A 16,557-nucleotide genomic window follows, 5' to 3' on the forward strand; every position below is an offset into this window, starting at 1 on the left:
TTCTTTTTTTATTGATATAAATCACAAGTATCCGTATCTTTGTTTTAATTTGTTATTAATTTTGTTAAAAAAAGATTGGCTCTTTGCAGCGATGCTTTTACAACGTTGTCGTTCTTATTTTCATAGATTTTAAACAGCATCCTTGACAAAGTTCTTGAAAATTCTTTCTCAAAAAAAATTTTTTTTTTTTTGCAATGTAATAAAGGAAAGAGACCCTCACCAGCCTCTCCCCTCCCACTCTGAAAAAAAAAAAAGAATAGAAAAGAAAAAAGACATGAAAGTGGTTGTTGTTATTGCTGCTGTCCTAGCAGTTACCCTAGCGCACAAGCCAACCTTCCTTTTCTTTTGATATACACCCACAGGCTACTTCTTCTATTCCCGCAACTACCCTTTTTTATAGTTTCTCTCCTTTCTTTCCATTTCTATTTGTTGTACATTTGTTTCTGTCCGAAGCCTGAATCCCCAACAGCTGTTTGTTTTTTAACAGTACATCTTTTGTTTGGCTTGTGTTCTTCAACTGGTTCTTTTCTAGTTGCTGCATCACTCTCTAGTCCTAAACTCTCTCTCCAGCTCTGTGAAAAAACAACAAATATTAGCCCAACCGTTTTCAAGTAAAACCCAATCTTTTTTGTTTACCACCATTTTACTTCTTTCTTATTTTTTTTTTGACTGTGCTTCTCCAATGGAAACTGCTGCTCCTGCTAACCATTCTGGGGAAGATAAGGATTGCTGTGTGAAAGTTGCAGTCCATATTAGGCCACTTATAGGAGATGAAAGGCTCCAGGGTTGCAAAGATTGTGTAACAGTGGTGCCTGGAAAGCCTCAGGTACAGTCACACACAGTAATGTGGTTGCTGCTTTCTGAGTACTCTGGACTGAATTGTTGAAAAATCGAGATTTTCTGTAATTGGAAACTTTGGTTGATGATTGGAATGCATCCTGAGATCAGCTTTTATTTTCTCTCAATGTTTAGTTTTCTCGGGGGCTTGTGGATCTTAATGTGATTCTCAAATTTTCCAGAACTTTTTTTTTTAGCTTCTTTTGCTTGTGGGGAAATCAAGTTGTTGCATGTTGCAGTCTGTGCTGTTTTGTGCGAAAAATTTTCTTTTTTTCCCCTATTAATTGTAGAGGGTGGTCATAAAGTTCCCTTCTTTACATTGCGTATTTGATTCTTTTAGCTTACTTCTTCTTTTCATGGATGATAAGTTTATTCTGTATTCTACGGAGTAACAGAATTATTATCTTGGGAAAATTTTTGAGCTAGCGGTAAGGTCAATGGGCTGTCTTCTTTTCTAAATTTGATTGTGCATTTAGTAGAATGGAGCGCTGATTTCAGTTTCAATGTACTGTAGATTGAAGAAATGAAATTCAGAGAACTCTGTCTATTTTGTAACCTTCTAGTGTTGCCTCCACTCAATGAACTTGAGGTTCAATGGATTAATCTAGATCTACTATTGTGTTATTTCTTATAAATTTTATAACTTTTACCCCCTGAATTTATCTCAATTTAGCAAAATCCAGGTCCAACTAGAGTCATGCATGCTTAGCATTTATCTTATTTATTCATATTCTTGTTAAGATAAAATGTAATTTTTTGTGTTCCATCCACCACTGAGATGTTAATTATGCTTCTTGTCTATGGTGTTGTCATCATACGTCTACCTTATTCAATGAAAAAAAAGGAGTGCACCTTATTCAACTTTTTCCCTTTTTTAAGCTGGCAGACTACTTTCTGCTATTGGTGCCTGGTGCTCGTTCTGCCACAATAATTCTTCATTATTATGTCTATTCCATGTTGAAAAAAAATCAAAACCTACTTAATTGTCTGCATTTATGCTTATCTCTGAATCCATAATGCTAGATCATCTCCCTATCTTTTGGGACTTATCTCGGAAACATTTAAGTGATGAAGACACGTCCCGTCATCAATAGGATATGTAGTCAAAACATTCGTTTGCTGCAAGTACTTTACTAATTGGGGAAATATTTTTCAAAACTAGGCAAAAAATTTGTAAGCTGAGGTTTCTAAGCAGTCAAATTCTTCACAGCAGACACAAGAATTTAGTTATTCATTAGCTTAAAAGGTTTGTTCTCCAAATTCTGCATAAGACAGGATATGGAGTTCATTGTTTTGCAAATCACATGTTCACGACCATAAGCAAAAGTTGACGACATTTAGGACATTATAATGCACCCGTTATCTGCAAGTGATATTTTCTTTTTCATTTGCTAGAACTCTGACTCGGTGTTTGTGAGCTCTTCTTGCATCTCTTTTTGGATTTCCTTCAACCTCTTATTTTAGATACCATATACCTCAAACCTCTCTCTCTCTTTTCTGTCTTCTTCTGAGTTATCGTAAACTTTATTACATAAATTGATGTAAACTTAATATTTAACTGTCTCTTTCTTTCATCTTCTTTTGTTTTAGTGTGAAACTCTTTGCTATTGCATATGCATTGCAATTATACACCTTTTAAAATCAGAGAAGCACTATACCAATATATTTGAGTTTGCACTTCAATTCCTCCTTTTTTCAAGTGTCCACTGCTAATTTTGATTCTGATACAGGTACAAATTGGTACACACTCGTTTACTTTTGATCAAGTTTATGGAAGCACAGGATCTCCATCATCTGCCATGTTTGAAGAGTGTGTTGCTCCTCTTGTCGATGGCCTATTTCAAGGATATAATGCCACAGTTCTAGCCTATGGTCAGGTAATGCTTTTGCCATGCTGAAGGAACTGTACTTCCTACATATGGACTGCAGCCGTATACTTCGTTGCAAAGAGTGTGCAATTTGATCATGGTTGTATCATTAATTGCAGACAGGTTCAGGTAAAACGTATACAATGGGTACCAGCTTCAAAGATGGTTGCCAAACAGGACTAATTCCCCAAGCGATGAACGCTTTGTTCAGCAAGATTGAAACTCTGAAGCATCAAACAGAATTTCAATTACATGTCTCATTCATTGAGGTTTGGCCTTATTTTCCTTTCTTTCACATGCATATAACGGATCACTAGATGTATGTCGTTCCTTATCTCCTATAGCAACCATCTAACATTTGAATCTTCTTGTGAAGATACATAAAGAAGAAGTAAGGGACTTGCTGGATCCAAGTTCCACTAACAAGTCGGAGACAACAAATGGGCACATTGGGAAACTAACAATCCCTGGAAAATCACCGATACAAATTCGTGAAACATCAAATGGTGTTATTACATTAGCAGGATCCACTGAACGTAGCGTCCAAACACTGAAAGAAATGGCTGATTGCCTGGAGCAAGGATCACTAAACAGGGCAACTGGAAGTACAAATATGAACAATCAGTCAAGGTTTAACCAGACTTGCTTAAAATTTCTTTCCCTTGTAAAAAAAGCTGAAATAATCTAAGTTTCTTTACTGCCAACATACCAGACATAGGCCTTCATAATCAATTTGCTTGTGAAATCCTGGACAACTATAGGCCATTCATTGACATTGGAGAAAAGATTAAATTTTCAAGTTAAATTTTTTTGTTTAAGCAATTTTTGTTGCTTGAGTTTCACATTTCAACCTTTAACCTCATATATTAGACATTCTCCCTATAATACTGGAAAGCTCATTAAGTGTCTGCCTGTAGTGTAGTAGATTAAGGCCACAAACAGGAGAAAGTTCAAAGTCAAAGGCAAAAGTTAAGTTCTTTGGAGGATGTCGCTAATGGTTTTGGTTCCTGGATCAACGATAATATGTTGATTTTCATCCATATACCTCATATGGTGATTTGCCCTCCTGATATATTGGATTAAGTTGTTGTATGTAAATATGTAGGTGCAATGTCTATATTCTTTTTGTTCATAATGTGTTTTCTCACATTATGCTTCAATTGATTATGCAACTGGTTATGAATGTAATATGGAAAGTTGGCTGGGAAAATGGTCATTGAGATTTTTTGTGTAATAGATTTGATGCAAAAGTAGATGATTCAATACTCAATTATGATGGTTGCTCTGTCTCTTTCAGCCGCTCTCATGCCATTTTCACCATCACAATGGAACAGATGCATAAGCTTAACCCAATGACTCCGAGTAATGGAAATGCAAATGAGTATACAAATGAAGAATATCTTTGTGCCAAATTGCATTTGGTTGATCTTGCTGGATCAGAGCGTGCCAAAAGGACAGGTTCTGATGGTCTTCGTTTTAAGGAAGGTAAGTAAAACTCCCTTTTTAATTACTGTCTTAAGCATGTTTTTGGGTCAACATAAAAATTTATATGAAATTGTTCTACCTACAGGAGTTCACATCAACAAGGGCCTTCTAGCCCTTGGTAATGTTATTAGTGCACTTGGGGATGAGAAAAAGCGGAAAGAAGGTGTTCATGTTCCATATCGGGACAGTAAACTTACTCGGTTATTGCAGGTCTGGCATGCTGTTATTAATTATGGGCATCATATAGCTTGCATTTGTTTATTTGCTTGGAATTTGATAATAAGAAACTCACAAAGGGTATCATTAGATTGGCTTTCAATGCCTACCCTATGAAGGCTTTGTCCATTGAACATGTTGAAATGTGCTTGAACTGTATATTTTAGCCACCCGGAAGACTGTTAATTGCACAAGGTGTTGATTTTCTCATTGGAAAGACATAGTAGTACTAATCTTTAGTGTCAGAGACATCTCTTGTAGTTGGCAGAAGTATAGAACTTCCTACTTTTCATTATTATGACATGAGAGTTAGCACCTTTCACACATCTATCTCTAACTGTACCCATAATTCTCTTCCGTAATTTACTTTTGTTATCCTATGTTTGAATCATTTTAAGGAATTAATAGATAAAAAAACTGAGCGCACATGGCTCCTTCGAAAGATTTGGCTTCAAATCCTAGAACTTTCCCAGTGTTAATATCATGTGCAGTGAATTCCATGCCAAACAAATTCGTTTGTTTGTATACCACTTTTACAGTTAAAAATCAACACGTACTAAAGAGGAACCAGGAATAAGAAAGCAACAAACTGAGGCTATCCAACTTAACACGCATCAGATGTACGTTTAACTTGTGCTTAACAGGCTAAGAGGGTATCTAACTTAACATGTATCAGATGTACATTTACCTTGTGCTTAACAGGCTAAGAGGAGTTCAAATAGTCAACTCAGGTAGTCGTAGACAACCAACTTAAGGCTTAAAGGATTTTACTTTGTTTTTGGTGTGCCAATCTTCAAAAGAAATGCTCTTACATTCTATAGTCTGTTTGTTTCTCCCTCCACGTGTATTCATTGTCTAAGTTTTGGTTATTGGCAGGATTCACTTGGTGGTAATAGCAGAACCTTCATGATAGGTACTTATGCTTTCTTCGCTGTTTCGTACGCCAGATATGCTTCTGTTGCAACTAATGAAATTTTTTTCTTGCTTTGTACTTATACTTTCTGAATGGACTTGCCCAGCCTGCATTAGTCCTGCTGACATAAATGCTGAGGAAACTCTGAACACTTTAAAATATGCAAATCGTGCTCGGAATATCCAAAATAAGCCAGTGGTAGGTTTTAGAAAAATTTCTATTTTCTTTTGGTATTGACATTATCTTTCTGGAGATTACTTCTCTCTTGGTGTTGTATATGAATAGGTTTTGGTTTTCTGTTAAACAGATCAATAGAGATCCCATAACAAATGAGATGTTGAAGATGCGGCAACAGCTAGAGCTTTTGCAGGCAGAACTTTGTGCCCGCGGAGGCGGATGTTCTCCTGATGAAATACAGGTTCTTAAAATTGTGTTTCATGATAAAGTAGTTAGTTTGGCTGCTATTAATATTCTTAACAGCTGAGACCCTTGAGATTCTGTTCAATTTCTGGAGAAAAGGTCTTGATAAGAAGTAATTTTTGTAGGTTCTGAGAGAAAGGGTTGCTTGGCTTGAAGCAAATAATGAGGAACTCTGTCGTGAACTCCATGAATATCGCAGTAGATGCCCTGTGACCGAGCAATGTGAAACAAATGCTAAGGTATACAATTGAGATCACATGCTTTTATTATTGTTTTGCTTTCTCTTATCAGAAGAAATGCTTTCCTTTTTGGTGAATAAAAGCTCCTTTCTTAGTTTTGCTTATAAATTGGAAAACTTATTTTCCAGTTGGCTAGCTCCTTCTCTCTGAAAAGCGAAGGGCTTAAAAGGGGCTTGCAGAGTATGGAGTCATCTGACTATCAAATGAGTGAAAGTGGTATGATCTCTCTCATATTCTGAAGTTGTTTGAGACTTTTTCTCCATTTCTCTTGGCCTATGTATGAGCTCTAAGTAGAAACTGATTGTTCTCTTGGGTGAGTTAGTGTTCTTCACTTTTTTCTATCCAGACCAACAATCTAATTTGTTTTGGGGTCGTTTTGACACCTGGCAGGTGATTCTGGAGACATTGATGAAGAAGCAGCCAAGGAGTGGGAGCATACCCTTCTTCAAGATTCCATGGACAAAGAGTTGAATGAGCTAAATAAACGTCTGGAGCAAAAGGAGGTACCCCTTTGCAATTAATTCCATGTTGACTGATATGTTGGCAAGAGGCAATATGAGTATCTCTACAATTCTCTACGTGCTTTATGCATTTTTGTTGGGTATATTTAAACCGTCAGTATTGATACTTTTAGATTCTTTTTCTTTTGATCTTGTACTGCATTCTCCTAGTTTGCTTTTTGCCCATTCTTCCTTGATCTGGCAGTCTTTGTAAAATAACTCCAACAAGAAGAACAAAGTAGGCTTAACAGGTCCTCCCGGAAGGGATACATAGTGTTATCCTGCCTCTATTAGTTTGGGTGATGGCTGTTATACAGTAGTTTTCTCACTTTTTAGCCCGTCTAACTATGTGGTGTTTTAAAGAGCCATCTACAGGAAATTGTGAAGTTATTGAATTGCTTCTTTTGTCATGTTGAGAGTATTTTGCAATTTTCATGGTAAAAACGAACATCTGTAAACTCTTATATATTGCTTGGTGTTTTGCTTTTCCATTAGACATCAAACCGATCCCTTTATGTCGATTTGTGGTGGTGTTTTTCCATTATGTTGTTTTCTCTCATGAGTAATATTTGAGTATTCAAGTAGAGGTGATCTTATAATAACTCTCTGTTTTACATTTTGCATTGTAAATTATTTGAGATATTTTTACTGTAACACTTTTTGTGATGTGATGTATGTGAGATAAAAAAGTAATTGGGAAGATAAAAAGGTGTATTGGAAATTGTAATGATGATGTAAGCAAATATATTTGGGCAAATAATTTCCTAACCAAACATACTCATTATGTTTAATCTGAACTAGTGCATGTCATGATGACTCGTCTTATGGTACCTTTTAATGGCTTTTGCAGTCTGAGATGAAACTTTTTGGAGGATTAGATGCAGTGGCTCTTAAACAACACTTTGGTAAAAAGATTATTGAACTTGAGGAAGAGAAAAGGACTGTTCAGGTGAAAAATACTACTGAATGACTTCAACTGTGCATGATATTCTAAACCCACAAAATTGATTATTTGCTTTTTCTTTCGGTGTAGCAAGAAAGAGACCGATTGTTGGCAGAAGTTGAAAACCTTGCTGCTAACTCTGATGGACAAGCTCAAAAATTGCAAGACATGCATTCCCAGAAGCTAAAATCCCTTGAAGCACAGGTCATATCTTGATGAGTGTTTCTTTCATACTGAGAATCTATTTTTTTTGTCAGTATCTGACTTCCAAAATGCTTCAAATATGTGGCCAACAGATTCAAGATCTTAAGAAGAAACAAGAGAGCCAGGTTCAGCTTCTAAAGCAAAAACAAAAGAGTGATGAGGCTGCAAAGCGACTACAAGATGAAATACAATACATTAAGGCTCAGAAGGTAGAATTGCATGTAGTCTTTCTCTTCTTCATCTCCCTTTTTTTTAAAAAAATTCTTAAGAGCTAGACTGACCAAACAGTGTCTGAAACTATAGGTCCAATTACAACAAAGAATCAAACAAGAGTCCGAACAATTTCGACAGTGGAAGGCATCTCGTGAAAAGGAACTCTTGCAGGTATTACTCAAATTGGTGCTGCCTTAACATTTATGCTTTGAAGTCCTAATTTCTGATTCTGCTTCACTTGGCTTGCTGCAAGTTGGACTACCTATTTTATTAACTTGATTCGTCCAGTTCTTAAGATACTGAGATTATTTTCCCCTCTTGTAAGATTGATTATTGATTCGCTTCATTTATAACCACATAGATTATGATACATTATGCTGTGTATTAATATGCATATCCATACAATTTCAGTTGAAGAAAGAGGGAAGAAGGAACGAGTATGAAAGGCACAAGCTGCAAGCTTTGAATCAGCGTCAGAAAATGGTAGGATCTCATTTAGTCTGAAAAATGATTTTGATGCCAATTTGAAATAATCCAGATTTCTCATTTGTTTGTAACCCACAATGCAGTAATATAATATGGTGAGTGAGGTATTGGTGTTCATTGTATTTCCCACTTAAACTTCCCAAATCAGTGTTCAAATACTAAAGAGTAGAATAGAGGATACTTATCTAGTTTTCTTAACCTATTGCATCATTCCTTGAAAGGTTCACAGCTTCCTTTAAAGGTTCATTTTACATCATTGATTGTCTCTTCCTTTAAAGGTTCATTTTACATCATTGATTGTCTCTCACAAATTCTCCATCTGTTCATTGCCTTTTAAAAAAAAAACTGGCTAAGTACTTGTTCTTTATTTTCTAGCCATGAAGTTTTTAACATAAAAACAAATATTTTCCAATTTTTGACTTGTGAAATTGACAATGCATTTGAATTTCAAGGGTGAAAAAAGTCTGTGAATCTTTCTTGTTTTCCTATGTGTATATTGGGATTTCTGACAGCCCACCTTCAGTTCAAATTCTCATCTTCTAAATAAAACCATGTTTTATGTTGGATGTCCCTATTGAGTAAATTCATTTATGCGCTTTAATGGGACAAATTCATTGCAGGTTCTTCAAAGAAAAACAGAGGAGGCTGCAATGGCTACTAAAAGGCTCAAAGAGTTGCTAGAAGCACGTAAATCCTCAGGTCGTGACAACTCAGGTTGGATCTCTTTAGCTTGTGCTTAATGTTTTTTTGTTTATTTAATTTCAATCCTTTGTTTTCTTTATTGAAGTAAAAAATGTTGCATATTAAGAACTCAAACAAATGGAAATTTGATAATGTACTGGTGTGATGGAACTTCTACTGGTTAATAGAATGAAATATCTTTACCACAATTTTGCTTCAAATGTGCACAGTGCTTTCTCGTTTCTCACTGCTTTGTTTTTCTTGCAGTAACTAGCAATGGAACTGGCTCCAATGGGCAGGTAATGGTCAGACCTTGCCCTCTGCATGTCATTCTTTGTATCTTTAACTTGGCAATTGTTTGATGATACCAAGTTTTGTATTCAGGGCAATGAGAAATCCTTGCAGCGCTGGCTTGACCATGAGCTAGAAGTGATGGTGAATGTTCACGAAGTACGTTATGAATACGAGAAGCAGTGTCAAGTGTATGTATCACTTCGATCACAACGTTGTGCTGGCATTAAAGATTATTTTTGTGGAGGAAAATTTTCATTCATTTGGTTGCTTGTTTCCTCATCTGCAGAAGAGCAGCATTGGCAGAAGAGTTGTCTGTCTTGAGACAAGCAGATGAATTTGCATCGAAAGGAATGAGCCCTCCAAGAGTGAAAAATGGTTTATCTAGGTGTGGATTTTTTTTCCTTTTTTTCTTTAAATTTCTTATTTCTTGGATGTTGTCCAGTATTTGATTTTGTAAGCTTGAAGTTTGTGGCTTTAAGGTTGAATTGATGCACCAATGCCTGTCATAGACTAACTATTTAATATCTTATTGGGTTCAGGGCAGCTTCAATGTCACCGAATGCAAGAATAGCAAGAATTGCTTCTCTTGAGAACATGCTAAGCATCTCATCCAACTCACTTGTAGCAATGGCTTCACAGCTTTCAGAAGCTGAAGAACGGGAGCGTGCTTTTACTAGTCGTGGACGATGGAATCAACTACGGTCCATGGGGGATGCCAAAAACTTGCTCCAGTACATGTTTAATTCTCTTGGAGATGCAAGGTTTTTTTCTACCTGCTCTAGACTTTAGCTTTTTTGCAGATTCCATCCCTTTTTCTTTGGCAGGGCTCTGAAATTTCTTTTATAAATAATCCTCAAAGTTTGAATGTTAAGTGCAGTATGTCTTTAGGTGTGTTTTGTGCCAAACTACTTAACCCTGTTATATGGTGGCCTGCTTTCTTATTTTGACACCTTTCTTTACTTACTTCTTTGAGGTGCCAAACTAGAATTCATCTTTCCATTTCTATCAAATAGAAACATGATAGAAGGAACAGAATGTAGCTCCCTTAATAGCTGCCCCATATTCTTGCCTGCGACATGAATAGACTTGGTGTCTTGGTGAGCTTGAATAGCTAGCAGAAAGTATTGTTGCTCTGCAACAGTGTCAAATTTTCATTACAACACATGTTTTTCTGAAACTTTTACCATCTAAAAAGATATATCTGTCAGGCAACGAGGAATTTGACTTTCAAAACACACCTCATCATTTTCTAACGCTATTCATAGGTGCCAGTTGTGGGACAAAGAAATTGAAATCAAGGAGATGAAGGAGCAGCTCAAAGAACTTGTGGTTTTACTGCGACAGAGTGAAATTAGAAGAAAGGAAACTGAGAAGGAGCTCAAAGTTAGAGAGCAGGCGGTTGCCAGTGGATTGGCCACACCGCCGCCCGTAAGCTTCCACATTCTTGTAATAGTTTCATTTAGTTCTCCATTTCATTTGCAATGCTCCTACATGTTCCATTGGGGCTGCTTTGCCATTTTGATGGAGGGAAAAAAATTATTGACTTAAAAGATGTCACTGAATACTATTTCTGTTTATGAATCACCTCTGCGGAGCTGGTTCTGACTTCACTCGACCTTGTTGGCCTCATATTTGCATCTAATTCAACAGTTCTCATGCAAGTTACACTAGTTTCTACTGCTTTCTATCCTTCAGTTCCTTTTCTTGCTGTTATTCCTTTAAGCAGGTTTTTGATTATGTACAATTCTCCATGAACAGGCTAACTCTAACAAACACTTGGCTGATGAGATGAGCAGTCCCCTGTCTCCGATCCCTGTGCCAGCACAGAAACAGCTCAAGTATACTGCAGGCATTGCTAATGCTTCAGTAAGAGAGTCAGCAGCCTTCATGGATCAAACTCGAAAGGTTGCTTTACTGCATGTTTTCTTTTACCAGTTTACTGTCCATTTGCCTGGTTGGTTTCACACGTGGTAAGCTCGGGTTTTGCAGATGATGCCAATTGGACAGTTATCAATGAAGAAATTGGCAGTCGTCGGGCAAGGTGGGAAATTATGGAGGTGGAAGAGGAGTCATCATCAATGGCTATTACAGTTCAAATGGAAGTGGCAGAAGCCATGGAAACTCTCAGAATGGATTAGACACAGTGACGAGACTATCATGAGAGCAAGGCCTCGCCAGCAGGCTCTACCGGATATCATGTGTAGAAATAGACGGTAGTTTGTTGTTCTTGCTTGTACATTCTTCTCCTTCCCTTTTCGGCTCTCAACACATGGCACAATGAAGTACGTGGAAATGATTGCAGGTAAATTTAGCTGCTTTTCAGTCCTAAAATCAAGTAAATGATTTCATTGTCTTTCAGGATGACTTGTATTTTGCTGACATTGCTAGACTCCCAAAAACCTATGTTATATACTTGTGGATTAATCCTTCTTTTCCCGTGCCAATTGTTCTTGTTCCTGAGTTATGGCGATGAATTTCTTACATATGCATGTATATATTTATTGCATATGAAGCAGGTGCTGTGTGAAAAGGCCGTTCGGGGAAATTTTTGTCGATTCTTGTACAGGACCAACTGAAGTTTGGAAGTTTTGTTCAGACTTGGAATTTTGTAGAAGTTGAAGTTCATCAGCTGCATCATCTCAATCCATGTGGCGTCATCACGCAGGACTCCAGCGTGAAGCAGCAACAAAATCAAATGATAAATGGGGGAGTTGCCATTGTAAATCTTTGTGGTCATGCCAACATTTTGGTCAAATATAAAAATTTTGAAGGGAGCTGTCTCTTCAATAACTGACTGAAGCATGTCAATAATCTTTTCTAATCGTTTCTTTTCTTAGGTTTTCCCCTTTAGTTTTCGCCAATTCATTTTAGTATATATTGTGTTAAGGCCTGAAAGATTGATTTTGTGCAAAGAAATGAATCTTAAGCATTCTTTTTATAGCAGTGAGGTTCTTTTATTCTAGATTCTAGTTTGTATCTTATCTTAGTTGTGTGCAACTACAATCGAATTTCTGCAAAGGACAAAGAGGGAGAGCCTCCCATTTTAGCACTATATTGTACTACTCTTTATTCTTACCCTTAACTGGAAGAAAGTAGAAGTAAAAGGATATATATATAATGTTGCAAACAATTTGACTCTCTCTCTCTCTCACACACACACACAGAGAGAGTCCATTGATGATTCTTTTTCTTCTTTTTCTTTTGTTGTTGAATTTAGACAAAAAGTGTCAGATATCGGATTAAATTTCAACCAGACGTTTTTGCTAGGAGTGCTTCATAACTTAGGCATTGGTGCTTTGCAAATTGCACCAATACGATGCTTTACCCTTCTGGCCTTCTATCGGCAGGCAAATGAATGATGCATCCAACTGAGGGAGACCTCACTATTTTAGAAAGAAGCAATTTAATGGAGGTTGAAACTTTTTTAGTATTATAGAATGTTCGTGGATAAATATAAATATTGATGTTGATAGGAAGCAAATTTAATCATTCACTATCACATGTTTATATATGATGATAAAATTCAGAAAACAAATAATAGAAAGAACACTTATATCTATTTTTGGAACACTACGTACGTCAGCGTCTATTTATTCTCCAGCCACCTCGACTACATTCTGAACTCTCAACTCAAAATTAAGTGCTGCACAGTAAAGTAGGATGATTAAAACAGCAAGCTAATTAATATTCTCAAAAGAAAAAAAAAAAAAAAAAAAAAAAGGCCATTAGTCTCCATTCCACCAAATCTTACACTTATCTGGTCCATCACTCTCATCTTGACCTTTTTTTTTAATCAAAATATACCCTTCATGTCAATGAACATGTAGGGAAGACAACTATTCCGGAACCGGAACCGTATCATACTTCATCTCCTTAAATATTCATTGACTCTAAATTAGTGCCCAGAATCATGACCCTTTTTAAGATACGAAGGTGATGTCAAACTCTGAGCATTTTCTTTCGAGTATACAATATATACAATAGAGGGAATTGAACAGCATTATTCATCACATTGAGCGATACGTAGATCATCCTCATACATGACCTTCTCCCCTTGGTTAAAGCTCAATCCTAAATCTGCCACTTCTGATGCCAGTAAGAAGTGAACTCAGGTTTTGCAACACCAAAAAGCATAATGCTCCTCCTTCCGCTCATTGCTTACAAGACCTCCACATTGCAAGCAAACAAAGCTGCTTCCATCAGAAAATGCATCCAGCACAATCTGCTTCCTGCCGGTCTCTGCAAGTATTGAAGTTCCATCAACATCAAGCTCACGAGATTGGTCCACCTTGTTGTGTTGAGATGATTGAGAATTTAACGGCGTTGCCTCTGCAAGTGCACACTCAGCAAGCAGGGTTGCCAACTCATCAGCAGCAATACTTTCTTGAACTTTGTTCCTGTACAGCTCCCCAGCCCGGTTAAGAGCATGATATACAGCCTCTTCCCCACCTCTCATCCTCATTGCAATCACCACCTGCTACCAACAAGAACTATAATTAGATACGTTCAAATGAAGTAACCATTCCTCAAGATTTAAAATGTAACAGCATTTTCAGTACAAAAGAATGACACATTGAAACCATCAATCCATGTCTGCACTACAAAAGATGAGCATTTACAACCTCGAACAGCCTACAGGTACACACTACAAAAATGATAAATTGAAAACATTTGTAACTTAGCCATGGTTTACAATTCAAATCACTAATATCTCATCCAGTACTACAAGTCTCAGAATATTTATGTAGAATGCTGTGGTCTCACAAGTCAGAATTCATGTCGCTTCATAGTTTTAGTTTGCACTCCTTACATAACATTAAAAGTCTCCTTAACCATATTGTTTACGATCTTAATTTTCAAAGGCCATTGTTAAAGCATATTAACATCAAAAGAAATAGTATAACGAATCAAACTCGAACATTAAATTTAACTAGGCTACTGTTAACAATTTAGCAAATTATAGCAACAATTTACGTGCAAGAGCAAAATTTTAAACAAGATGAAGTTTGGTGTGATCAGTATCTACTAACTCTCTTTAACTGTCATCCTCAAGTGACCTAACGGGACTAAAATTCTTACATCAATTCTGGCAAGTGAAAATACAACAAACCCCACTGAGAATCCTAGACAACTACCATCACTGAAAAACTCGACACCAAAGAGGAGGGCACACCCAAAAAAAAAATTGATATGCAGCTATCATGCTTGCAGTTCATTCAATACAAATAAAATCCCTCTTCTTCTTGCCCCTTGAGGAGGAATAAGGTATGCTTCGCTGCTTTGCTAGAAACCAAATGGTCCATGTCCAAATCAAAAAGTAGAATCCCCAACAGGATGTGACATCAGCAGAGCAAAATAAGGTGCCCTGGTTTTGACCCTCAAGGTCAAACCCTCCCCCATTTTCCCTCATGTACTGTAGCTTCACGTGGCAGAATTGGACATGATAGCGATTAGTAAGACGTTAATTTGCATCAAAAACAGAAAGCATTGATTACGATGACTTTCCAGATTGGTTCGACAAAGTACACAGTAGAGAGTAAGATTTTAGTTGAACCATGCACAGAGAGGCACAAACAAAGTTGAATTCGTTACTTGAAACATATTCAAGAAATTTGAGCACAATGCACTCTAGGAAACATATAAAATCACGAATAAAATCTCTACTTAATACCCAATAGATCTGCAGCTCATGGCCCGTAGATGCTTCCAAGTACCAACGTGAATAAACGTTAAAAATAAATATAACAAACAACTCTGCAAATAAGCCCATTTCTTAATCAGCCAAAACAACAGAGATTACTTGTAGGAGTCGAGAAAATCAAAAGAATTAGAACAAGGAAGGACGGGAGAGAGGAGTAATAAATTAATTACCGCATGGAGAGCTTGGGAAGGATTGCCTTGCTGAATTAGTTGGCGAGCCGTCGAGAGCAGACCCGTCATGACATCGCTCTGGTCGGACGGAATAGGTGGCCGTGGCGGTGACGGTGGCGAGGCGGTGGAATCCGCCTCCATCATGTCAGCATCCGTCCCGTGGTTCATGGCATATCAATTTTCAGTCTCACCACAAAATGCTTCGTTTCTTAATACTAATCGATTATATTCTCATTCCACCAAAAATACATAAATAAATAAATAATTATCGTAATATGATATCTATGCAGAAATAATTGCAGATACCACTTCTTACGAAGAAGTTATGTGCTTAAAAAGAATGTCCAAAAAAAAAAAAAGGGAGAAACTCAAGGCCTAGGCCGAGGGGAGAACTTTTCCGATTTGGAACTGGATGGTTCTAGGAATTTCTTCTCTTCAACAGTAGTTGTTGTCGCTGGCAATTGTACTTCCGAAGCGATAGTTTTTTTAGGGCCTTTTGGGCTTTGTTTAGGACTGGACTTGCGTCAGTTTTGTGGTGCCAATCTTTCAGCAACTTAACCCACTACACAAAAAAAAAAAAAAAAAAAAAAACAAGCTCCTTCTTCCAAGAACTCGGGTCTATTTAGCAAACGAGCTTTTGGCTAAATTTGTCTTCTACCAATCTTTTAACAACTTTACATTCAATAATTTCAAAAAACTCCTCAAAATTTTTAAATTACACACTTTAAAATATCCAAAATACACCAAAAAAATTTCCATCTTCCACCTCAACCCACCACCACCTCCGATTCCAACACCAGCCACCTCTTTTCTTTTTTTTCTTTCCATCCTCCTTCATCCCTCTCCTCCTCTCCTTCCCTATTCCTCGCCACCTGGCTCTCTTCCCCCCCCCCAAGCCACTCTCTCCTGCCCGCCCCCTCTGCTGAATTCGGTCATGCGACAAAATCGTGCTAGGAGAAGAGGAAGGGTGGCAGAAGAGGGAGATGAGGAGGGGGAAGGGGAGAAGAGGGAGAGGGAGAAGAGGGGACGAGAGAAAAAAACAAAAATAAAAAAGATTGTTTCGCTTGTTCCGGCTGGGAGAGAGAGGTGATCGGGGAGGGAGAAGGGAGAATAAGAAGATAGGAAAGAAAAGGAAAAAGAAAAGAACAAAAAATTTCCATCTTAAAAATTTTTCCTATATCTTTTACCGAAAGCTACAATAAAGTTTTAGATAAACATTCAAAAAACTCATTTTGTCAAACGGAGTCTCTTTTGGACTTGGATAACGACATGCGAGAGTTCAAATAACACCCTTACCTGGAGGGTGGGGATGGATTGAGTGGTAGGAGACGACTTTAAGTGAGATTCCGAGTTCAAAACTTCTCATTTGCAATAAATAAAATAAAAA

The 16,557-nt window shown here is 37.2% G+C and overlaps 2 protein-coding genes across 4 annotated transcripts; one reads left to right on the forward strand and one right to left on the reverse strand.

Annotated features, from left to right (window-relative positions):
* The first annotated feature begins 101 nt into the window (after positions 1-101).
* On the forward strand, positions 102-12,261 carry LOC113711773 (kinesin-like protein KIN-4A). Of its 3 annotated transcripts, none has more exons than XM_027234974.2 (26): positions 102-826; positions 2,568-2,714; positions 2,825-2,974; positions 3,082-3,335; positions 4,003-4,190; positions 4,276-4,400; positions 5,283-5,319; positions 5,426-5,517; positions 5,627-5,737; positions 5,865-5,978; positions 6,107-6,194; positions 6,369-6,481; positions 7,329-7,427; positions 7,512-7,625; positions 7,718-7,834; positions 7,929-8,009; positions 8,250-8,321; positions 8,945-9,038; positions 9,273-9,304; positions 9,390-9,487; positions 9,586-9,684; positions 9,839-10,060; positions 10,565-10,727; positions 11,058-11,204; positions 11,289-11,601; positions 11,816-12,261. In XM_027234974.2, exons 1-25 carry the CDS (start codon positions 683-685, stop codon positions 11,514-11,516), a joined length of 3,129 nt encoding a protein of 1,042 aa, XP_027090775.1. In that variant the 5' UTR covers positions 102-682; the 3' UTR covers positions 11,517-11,601; positions 11,816-12,261. The 3 variants fall into 3 exon arrangements, with proteins under 3 accessions (XP_027090775.1, XP_027090773.1, XP_027090774.1); XM_027234972.2 differs by having other exon boundaries at positions 533-826; positions 10,565-10,745; XM_027234973.2 differs by having other exon boundaries at positions 544-826; positions 8,945-9,023; positions 10,565-10,745.
* A 972-nt stretch (positions 12,262-13,233) lies between these two features.
* Positions 13,234-15,607, reverse strand: LOC113712869 (uncharacterized). Its single transcript, XM_027236477.2, has 2 exons — positions 15,171-15,607; positions 13,234-13,773 (listed from the first exon to the last, which is right to left on the reverse strand). The coding sequence occupies exons 1-2, from the start codon at positions 15,336-15,338 to the stop codon at positions 13,408-13,410; spliced, it is 534 nt and encodes a 177-aa protein (XP_027092278.2). The 5' UTR covers positions 15,339-15,607; the 3' UTR covers positions 13,234-13,407.
* Between the last annotated feature and the right edge of the window lie 950 nt (positions 15,608-16,557).

Source organism: Coffea arabica, chromosome 10e, assembly GCF_036785885.1.
Source record: "Coffea arabica cultivar ET-39 chromosome 10e, Coffea Arabica ET-39 HiFi, whole genome shotgun sequence".
Lineage (NCBI taxonomy): Eukaryota > Viridiplantae > Streptophyta > Magnoliopsida > Gentianales > Rubiaceae > Coffea > Coffea arabica.